Source organism: Lygodium microphyllum, chromosome 20 (genome assembly GCF_053477565.2).
Source record: "Lygodium microphyllum isolate KBCC chromosome 20, Lygodium_microphyllum_v1.1.10, whole genome shotgun sequence".
Taxonomy (NCBI): domain Eukaryota; kingdom Viridiplantae; phylum Streptophyta; class Polypodiopsida; order Schizaeales; family Lygodiaceae; genus Lygodium; species Lygodium microphyllum.
Window position 1 is genome coordinate 40,539,777 of NC_141154.1, and position 10,426 is coordinate 40,550,202.

Genomic DNA, 10,426 nt, shown 5'->3' on the forward strand with positions numbered 1-10,426 from the left:
CAACGACAAGAAACTCCAATGGAAGAGACAGATGATATGGCTGAAAATCTTGTTGATCTACCGGAAATGCATAACGAAGAGATTGATTTGTTTGTGGATCTTGATGATAATGATCATGGGTAGTTGGCCCATCCGGAGGATGCGCAGGATTAGAGGGGGTGGATGTGGTATTGCTGCGCATTCGAGGTGTGAAAACCACCATGCCGATTATGGGTTTTGTGAAGAAGTACTAAACTATTTCCAAGAGATGCAAATCGAAGTACATTGGAGGATAAATATGCCAAATGTGGGAGATTGCTTGATGTTCAGCATATGTTTGACTGCATACCACAACCTATTTGCGTCCATGACGAGGGTATATGACACTATGGTGCACTTTTCTGTCATGACATCTCTATGGCCAGAAAAGAAGTTGTATTTCATGACTTTCTTGGCATTGGTGGTACAAAAGAGGATGCATGTGAATTAGGAGGTATAGATTTGAAAGGCAACAAAGAGAATTTTAATTTGATTGATGAGTCAGAACAAGTAGCATCAACAAAAGCATCTCCTTTCAATATAGTCAAATTGAGAAGAATACTATCCCAGTAGTTGTGTCTGGCATATTATCTTCAGCATTCCAAAGCTCGGAAGATTTTTCTTCAGAATATTCATCACATGATTTAGCCTGTCCTGCTGTTAGTTAGGGAAGGAAAAGCAAAATCAGAACTTTGGAAAAGCAATTGCAGATGGATGCACTTGTCAATAATCGTCTTTTGAAGAGGACATCACAATTAGAGAAACAGGATGAAGAAAAGAGTGGATATCGTGATGTGGACATGAATGATTTGCATTTGACAATGCAACCTCCTCGTTCGTCAGCAAAGCTTTCAAATGCCGTAACCCATCAACACTGAATCGGGATGTTGTATCAAAGAAATGGGACTACCTTTTGGTGCCTTCCAGCTGACAGAGCCGTGCTTTGAGGGGAAAAAGAGAAGCTTTTGGGCTATTTTTTAAAAGGAGGCATTTTGGGCGGGACGAACAGGCAGAAACAGGGGAGGAGAGTGCGGGACGAATCGGGAGAGAGGGAAAATAGATGAAGGAGGAAAGAAAATAGATGAGGGAGGAATGCCATGGAGAGAGCTATCGGATTGTGAGCACTGTAGCAGAAGGAGATGCAGGGGACAAAGAGGCCATGGTGCAGCTAAAGACTAAGACGAAGAAGGAGGTGACGGGGGCTTATATGACAGACGATGAGGCGAAAACCTACTGAAGATGGCAGACAGTCAATCGCGGACGAAGGTGAGGACTAAGCTGCTACAAAAGACGAGAATCTGAGACCACGACGAAGCTAATGGGAGAGCCGACAGAGGCGATGTAGCTTCAACGACAAGGAAACTGGTGAACTCTCCTGAAACGAAGGCTGGGAACGGGATGACAAAGGCGTGGATGAAGCCGAGATGAAGCCGAAGGGAGGAAACACGACATTATTGTGGTTAAGTTATCATTTTTCACCGGCGTGTAGAGAAATTGAAGAGGAGACTTCATTGAGGAGGAAGTTCATGGAAACCTGCAACTGAAGGGGGGAAAGTTCCTGAAGCCCAACAAGGTGGTGGTCATCCTGCAGGGCCGCTACGCAGGTCGGAAGGCTGTCATCATCAAGAACAACGACGATGGCACGTGGAGTCGCTCTTATGGCCATGCTCTGATTGCAGGCATCGACAGGTACCCCCGGAAGGTGATAAAGAAGGCTTCTCAGAAGAAGATTGCCAAAAGGTCTCGCTTGAAGCCTTTTATCAAACTTGTCAACTACAACCACATTATGCCAACTAGGTACACTCTTGACGTTGATCTTAAGACTGTTGATACTGCTGAAAAGCTCGAGACTAAGGCTAAGAGAGTTGAAACAAGAAATGAGACCAAGGCAATATTTGAAGAGAGATTCAAAACGGGGAAGAACAGGTGGTTTTTCTCCAAGTTGCGATTTTGAAGCCTGTAGGACAGCTGCTGCCTGCTGAATTGAATAGTGTGGTAGTCTTTTGATAGTGGATGTTTCCAACAGCCTTTCTCAATTTTATCTTCAGCTCTACCTCCAGCTCCTCACACAGAAGGCACAAGTTTGTACATGAATCAATGCGTGATATTGCTGGTCAAGATAACCAGATGAAGGCATTGCTATTTTCAGCCATAGAAATTTACAGGTTTACACAGTTGAGGGAGTGGGAAGTATGCTGAATGTACTTGTTGAATGTACTGCGAATGCACCTGCCCTCAGAGATTCCTATTGTGGGTTATGAGCTGATTCCCAATGTTCTCTTGCATTGTCAGATGGCTCCATTACTCCAGACAATGTCCCTGAAATAGCACCTGTGATTGGGATTTATCTCAAATATGTGTGGTTCAAATTCAAAGTGATAGAAGGATTACAGTCTTAATGTGCACTCTTCAAAGCCAGCTACCCTTCAATGCCTAGGATGTGTCAAAGTAAAGATAATCAGCAAGAGTTACCATTGTTCTCCTGAATACTTTGCTAACTATTGGAAACATAGTAACCAGTAATGATAATCAGACTCGGGTTATCCTAGACAACGAAGCACTTCCTTGCTTGTTGTCTCTGTTTTCTCAAAATCCTGTGAAAAATATAAAGAAGGAAGAAGAAAGGAGAAAAGACTCGTAATTTAATTCGATTTTTATGTGATGTCTGGTGCTGGAGCAGGCTGACCTATTGGAGCGATTTCCATTCAGATGAAGTTGATTGTGTGTCACATAATATCTGAAATTGAACTTTTAAATTGAATCTGATTTTGCTAGATTAACCTCCTATCCTGAAATTATTCAAAGTCCTCCGTGGACACGACTTTGCTTTCGAAAACCCTTCGACATCTTTGGTGAACCCGACGTGAAAGCGTCGCAGAAATTTCAGGATGGGAGACACTTCAGCCTCTATTTCAGCTTCTTCTACAACTCCAGCTGTGTCTACTTCAGCTCCATCAATGACTGCTGCGTCAAGTACTTCAACGGAGGATCTAAAACAGATTTTACAGAATATGTCCATGTATATGCAGCTCCAAAATCAGCAAACACAAATGTATATGCAGCAGCAATAACAATTGCATCAACAGCAGTCGTCTCAGCAAAGGCAACTCTATTCGGAGCAGGAGAATGCAAACAGCGCAACTAAGGCTATTGAAGCAGTTGAGAGTGAGAAGAAGCTATTTGACGGGCGTAATGTTTCAGCATATTTGAAGACATATGAGATTAAGATGGGGTTTTTTGGAGTTCCTGCTGGACTTATGAGTAAGTACTTCCTTCGTCTTGTCACACCTGCTTTGAGGACAAAGGTGACTGATTTGTTTATTCAAAATACACATTGGCAAGATTTTAAGAAAGCCTTGAAAGAAGAATACTTCCTTGAGGACTTTGGTATGGCTACTCGACGGTCATTCCGAGAGTGGGTCTACATGCCAAACAAAGGTCTTGCTGCTTCGGAGTTGATTCGAGAATTCAAAGAGAGGTATAGTCAGCTTGATGCCATTGAACAAAGAGCATTAGATGTTGAAAAAGTTGAACTTTTCTTGCAAGCTGCAGATCCTGCTCTTCAAGAAGAATTGGGTGAGCTTCTTGAAGATCGCACGAAGCCTATGGGTCTTAAAACTGATTGGCAGGATGCTCAGGATGCAGTCTCGACATTGACCAAGAGGAGGATATGGAAGACTCGCCTACAGAATGGTTCCATGACACCTACACCATCATCTGCTCCTATGCCTACTTCTATCCCTGTTATTTCTTCTCCTCCTCAGCCAGTTTCTTGGCCTATGCCAGTGCCTACTGTTTCTACTCCACCTATTCCTCCTGTTCCACGACCGATGCCTACACCTTCTGCTCCAAAACCATCCGCTCCATCGGTGCCTACTTCTCTTGATGACATAATCAAAGGTATCACAGATTTGACACTTGAGTCACTCAAAGCGGAGTTGGTGGGTAAGTTGAAGGAGCAGTTTCCTTCGACTATGCCTACTACTTCTTCCAGTGCTCCTACTGCACCTAGGAGTACTCCTAGTGCTCCTAGGAGAGATCGGAGATGTATTTGGTGTGATAGTACGGAGCATCAGCATTGCAGGGATTGTGACTCTTTCCAGGATGCAAGGAGGCAAAATTTGGTATATTGGGGGCAAGATGGTAAGATTTGGTTGACTGAGACAGGAGCTCCACTTGCTACCAACTTTGGTAAAGGTGGAATGAAGAAGTTAGTGGAGGACATGGCTGCGCGTACTTCTTATGTGACGGCTAGAGGTGATGCTTCTGCATATGGAGTACAGATTGAGAAGGGATCAGAGACTCAGTCCGCACTATGGACTTATGCTATGGAGACTGCAAACAAGGGAAAAATTCAGAAAACTGTTTTGACTAGCGCAGGCTCTAGCATCAGATCAGAGACAGGATGGGAGTCGCCTGTTGACAGGTATTCTATTTATGCTTATTTGGCTAAATCTCATGGTGCAGATGTATTTGTTGAGGAGAAGCGTAAGAGGGATGAAGAAAGTCCAAGTGCAGCTAAGAAGACTAGAGGGGGTGAATTTGTTACTCCACCTACTGCAGGACCGTCTTCACGATCAGGGCCAGATCGACAGATGGAGGATGCTCAAAAGAGGGAAAAAAGGCAAGAGCCTAGAGAGAGAAAGCAGCCAGGATTCAGATTGATGTCCGATATTGAGACATCTACAGATATGAAGAAAATCTTTAATGATAAGATACTTGGCAGTGAGGTGACTTTCACTATTTCCGAGATTTTGGGCATCTCAAAAAGAGAGTTTCAGGATCAGTTTCAGGAGGTCCTGAAGAGGAAAAGACATGCATTGGCTACCACTGATACACAGGGAGTTTTGATTGGAGAGTTGGATGATGATGATGATGAGGTTATGGTTGATAATGCTTCTGTTTTGCCGCAGGTAGAGAAGAGGGTTCAGCCTATGCATTATGCTGAAATTGATGAGCCTGTTTTGATACCGCGTAGTCACTTTTCGCGGAGCCATTGGGCTAGGGCAACTATAGAGACGATGGTAAAGGTTGGAGAAAAACAGGTGCCTTATGTTGCATTGGTTGATCATGGTTCAGAGATTAATCTCATAGTACGTGGGGTTTATGAGAGTAACAGATGGCCTATGGATGTAGAGCATGGGTGGCGTATGAGAGCCACCAATAACACTACAGGTGATTTATATGCTGCTTGCCCTAGTGTCAGGGTTTCTATTGGTGATGTAGAGGAGGATTTTCATTTCTTTGTGCAGGATTCATGCTCTTATCCCATAATTCTTGGTCAGCCATTCATTACAGAGATGCGGATGGAGACAAAGGTCATGGATGATGGATCTGCTTATGCACGGATTCGCAGTAAAGATGGTATGAGAGCAGTTCAGTTTATGACTGTATGTGTGAACCATGTTAGAAACAGGGATACTCTCAGAGATGCACCCTTGCCCACTGTGAGGGATTCGGGTTTTCATTAGGTACCGCCGTTTCGCGAGACGACGGTGGTACAGAGGAGAGGAGATTGGAGTTCTCGCCTCCTGGCAGCAGTAGTGTTTTCTCCTCCGGTTATGTTGGGATTTCAGCAAACAGTTCAATGAGTTATCAGAAGACTTCTAGGTTGCCTAGAGCTGCCAGGCAGTATATATGCAGGAAGGAGAAAAATTTGAAAAATGCAGGAATTTTGGAGGATGATGAGCACATAGATGGTATGTATGACAGTGTGATTTGTGCAGATACGATGACAGAGATGGGAGATATGCTGAAAACTGATATGCTGAATTGTCATGGTAATGTATTAGTGCAATCCCTGGACATGTTTCATGAAATTGCAGATTTTGTGTCACAGATTGAGTCAGAGGCTGAGGAAACTCAGCAAAGAGTGTTGAGTGCTGAAGAAATTCAGCAAACAGAGTTTCCAGCTGGTTATGATCAGCTTTCAGAGAGACAGAGGGCTGAAAATTTTCAGCCAACAGAGTTTACTGCTGAAATATTTCAGCATTCAGAGTTTGGGGCTGTTTCTATGCAGTCCATAGAGCAGAGGGCTGAGAATATTCAGCCATTGGAGTGCAGAATTGCTGATTTACAGCAAGGTTTATGTAATGCAGAAGAGCATAATGAAGCCAGGGTTGACACGAAATACAAAACTGTGGATAAGAAGGTGAAGCCGGTTGCTGTACCGCTTCCACCTGACAGTGATCAGCAAATAGAAAGGGCTGCTAAACAGCAAATTTTGAGGAATCCGGAGCATATTGGTCATAAATTTTCAGCAGAGACACTTGCTGAATTGAAAATTGGAAATGGTGATTTCTTGTTACCCATGGAGAAGCAATGCTTTTAGGAGATGCTTGAGCGTCATGGAAGGGGATTTGCTTTTGCCCCACATGAGATTGGATGTGTGAATCCTGATATTGTTGCTCCTATGGTTATTTTTACTATTCCTCATATTCCATGGAATCTCCGACCTATTCCAGTGCCTAAAGCACACTTGCCAAAGCTGATTGATTTATTGAATGAGAAAATCAGGATGGGAATTCTTGAGCCTTCATCTGCACCATACTCAAACAGGTGGTTTACAGTTCCAAAGAAGAATGGTACTCTTCGATTTATTCAGGACATGCAGCCAGTGAACAGAGTTACTATGAGGAATGTTGGTATTGGTCCAGTTGTGGATGAGTTTGCAGAGGCATTTGCTGGACGTGCCATCTATTCTTTGGGTGATTTGTATTCAGGTTATGATCAGTTTCAGCTGGCTTTGGAAAGCAGGGACATAACCACCATGAGAACTCCTATTGGGCTTGTGAGGATGTGTACCTTGCCTCAAGGTGCCACTAATTCTGTTGCGCATATGATGAATGCCATGCATAAGGTCCTTCGTGATTACATACCTCAGCTTACTATGCCTTTCTTGGATGATGTGCCCATTAAGGGGTGTGCAGAAGAAGAGAAGAATGAGAGCCTAAATGAGCAGGGATACAGGCACTTTGTGGCTGATCATATTTCAGCATGTGAGAAGATTTTGGCCAGGTTAGAAGAAGTGAACTTGACACTTTCAGGGCAAAAATCTATTTTTGGAGTGAATGAGGTTGTCATTGTTGGGCATATGTGTGGATATTATGGCAGGAAACCCTCACCTGATAAGGTGAATGCTATAGGCAAGATTGCTGAGTATTGTTCTACTACTTCAGAGGTACGGAGATTCATTGGTGCTTGCGTGTTTTATATGATTTGGATACCTCATTTTGCACACATAGCAGATTGTTTGTATCAGCTGCTTCGAAAGGGGCAGAAATTTTATTGGGATGAGAGCCACACTAGAACCATGCGGAAATTGAAGAAGTTATTGCAGAATGCTCCTACTCTCAGGAAAGCGGATTATAATTGTGATAGGCCTATTGTATTGACAGTTGACACTAGTCCAATTGGCATAGGTTGGGCTGTGGGTCAAGATGATGCAGATGGAAATAGGTATGCTATTCGGTTTGGGGCGAAAGTCCTAAACGAGAGACAGAGGAGATACCCGCAAATCAAGAGGGAGTTATTGGGGATTGTCACGGCTCTCAAATGTGACAAGGAGTACTTTATTGGAGCTTCAGTTGTGGTAGAGACAGATTGTTTGCCATTGATTGGTATGATCACGAGTTGCTCTACTCCGGATATAGCCATGTTGAGATGGATTGCATACATCAAGTCATTAAATCCGGAATTTAAACACATAGCAGGGAAGGATAATCCAGTGGCAGATATGTTGTCTAGAGCCAGGTATGATGATGAGGAGACTCTACTTGCAGAAGAGGATGATGCAGAAATTTCAGCCACTATGGTTGATCATGTTTGTCATGTCTTTGATATTATGGCTTTTACAGAAGAACTTTATGTTGGAGATTGGTTGCAGATTGGCAGGTACCTTTGTACACTAAGCAAAAGAGATGAATGGACAGATGAAGAGTTTAAGAAGATCAGAAGGAAAGCCTATGGTTATTTTCTCAAGGATGGATTTCTTTGGAAGCATCCGAAGAAAAGAGGCGGATTACCTTTGCGGGTTGTCTGCGATCGAGAGACACAGTTACAGGTGATGAGGGAGTTTCATGAGAGTCCTTGGGCTGGTCATAGAGGAGTATGGGCTACTTATGAGAAAATCAAGGAGAAATATTGGTGGAAAGGCATGTATAGAGATGTTTCTCACTTTGTTGAGACTTGCAGAGACTGCCAGATGTATTCAGTAGTGCGTCATAGAGATGAGCTTCATCCGACCTATCCGCTATGCATTCATTATAAGTGGGTAGTTGATTTGGTTACCATGCCTATGGGTCTATGGCAGATGAGGTACATTGTTTTGGCTAGAGAGGATCTTACCAATCATGTTGAGGGCAGATCTTTGAGAACGAAGACCACTAATGCAATGTGTAAGTTCTTATTGGAGGAAATTTTCTGCAGGTATGGTTGTGTGGGTAAGATCACTGCGGATCGTGGTGAATTGGATACAGATGAAGCTAGGGAGTTTTTCTCTCAGCTAGGAATCAAAATGGCTCTAACCACAGCATACAATCCAGAGGGAAATGGGAAGAGTGAAAGAGGGCATCCGCCAATAGTGAAAGCATTAGCCAAAGCATGCAGAGGACGGATTGGAGAATGGCCGAGACTTCTACCATTTGCTTTGTGGGCTGATCGTACGACCCATAGTGTTACCACAGGATATATGCCTGCATAGTTGATGTATGGTCAGAAACCTGTTATGCCGATTGAGACTTGTGCTTTGACTTGGTCAGTTTTACCTTGGCAGGAGGATTTGACGAGAGAGGAGCTCTTAGCTCTTCGGATTCGACAGTTGGAGAGGAGACCTGAGGATATTCAGCTAGCTATTGACAGGTTGAAAATTGCTAGACTAAGGAACAAGGACAGGTTTGATAGCAGGCATCGCTTGCGGCCTAGAGCAATAGAAGAGGGAGATTGGGTATTGGTCTTTGATAGCAGCCTTGAAAATCAGCATACTGCACTTCGGAAGATGGTGAAAAGATGGTTTGGGCCATACATAGTCAGACATGTCTTTGATAATGCAACATATGAGTTGACAGAATTGGATGGAACAGTGCTTAGAGTGCCTATTGCTGGAAAAAGAATCAAGATTTTCAAGAAAAGAGATGATGATGATTATGCATTGGAAGAATTTTCGAGAGAAGAGCAACGACAAGAAACTCCAATGGAAGAGACAGATGATATGGCTGAAAATCTTGTTGATCTACCGGAAATGCATAACGAAGAGATTGATTTGTTTGTGGATCTTGATGATAATGATCATGGGTAGTTGGCCCATCCGGAGGATGCGCAGGATTAGAGGGGGTGGATGTGGTATTGCTGCGCATTCGAGGTGTGAAAACCACCATGCCGATTATGGGTTTTGTGAAGAAGTACTAAACTATTTCCAAGAGATGCAAATCGAAGTACATTGGAGGATAAATATGCCAAATGTGGGAGATTGCTTGATGTTCAGCATATGTTTGACTGCATACCACAACCTATTTGCGTCCATGACGAGGGTATATGACACTATGGTGCACTTTTCTGTCATGACATCTCTATGGCCAGAAAAGAAGTTGTATTTCATGACTTTCTTGGCATTGGTGGTACAAAAGAGGATGCATGTGAATTAGGAGGTACAGATTTGAAAGGCAACAAAGAGAATTTTAATTTGATTGATGAGTCAGAACAAGTAGCATCAACAAAAGCATCTCCTTTCAATAGTAGTCAAATTGAGAAGAATACTATCCCAGTAGTTGTGTCTGGCATATTATCTTCAGCATTCCAAAGCTCGGAAGATTTTTCTTCAGAATATTCATCACATGATTTAGCCTGTCCTGCTGTTAGTTAGGGAAGGAAAAGCAAAATCAGAACTTTGGAAAAGCAATTGCAGATGGATGCACTTGTCAATAATCGTCTTTTGAAGAGGACATCACAATTAGAGAAACAGGATGAAGAAAAGAGTGGATATCGTGATGTGGACATGAATGATTTGCATTTGACAATGCAACCTCCTCGTTCGTCAGCAAAGCTTTCAAATGCCGTAACCCATCAACACTGAATCGGGATGTTGTATCAAAGAAATGGGACTACCTTTTGGTGCCTTCCAGCTGACAGAGCCGTGCTTTGAGGGGAAAAAGAGAAGCTTTTGGGCTATTTTTTAAAAGGAGGCATTTTGGGCGGGACGAACAGGCAGAAACAGGGGAGGAGAGTGCGGGACGAATCGGGAGAGAGGGAAAATAGATGAAGGAGGAAAGAAAATAGATGAGGGAGGAATGCCATGGAGAGAGCTATCGGATTGTGAGCACTGTAGCAGAAGGAGATGCAGGGGACAAAGAGGCCATGGTGCAGCTAAAGACTAAGACGAAGAAGGAGGTGACGGGGGCTTATATGACAGACG

At 43.3% G+C, this 10,426-nt stretch overlaps 1 protein-coding gene across 1 annotated transcript; it reads left to right on the forward strand.

Annotated features, from left to right (window-relative positions):
- Nucleotides 1–1,099: 1,099 nt before the first annotated feature.
- LOC148018860 (large ribosomal subunit protein eL27y-like) lies at nucleotides 1,100–1,972 on the forward strand. The gene is made up of 2 exons (XM_087701268.1): nucleotides 1,100–1,240; nucleotides 1,565–1,972. Exons 1-2 carry the CDS (start codon nucleotides 1,100–1,102, stop codon nucleotides 1,970–1,972), a joined length of 549 nt encoding a protein of 182 aa, XP_087557394.1.
- Nucleotides 1,973–10,426: the final 8,454 nt, after the last annotated feature.

What these genes read in the sequence shown, in the direction of transcription:
- LOC148018860 (XM_087701268.1), top strand. Translation starts at nt 1,100, where the DNA reads ATGAGGGAGGAATGCCATGGAGAGAGCTATCGGATTGTGAGCACTGTA. An exon ending in CTTATATGACAGACGATGAG is followed by an intron (nt 1,241 to 1,564) that starts GCGAAAACCTAC and finishes CTGCAACTGAAG; the next exon opens with GGGGGAAAGTTCCTGAAGCC.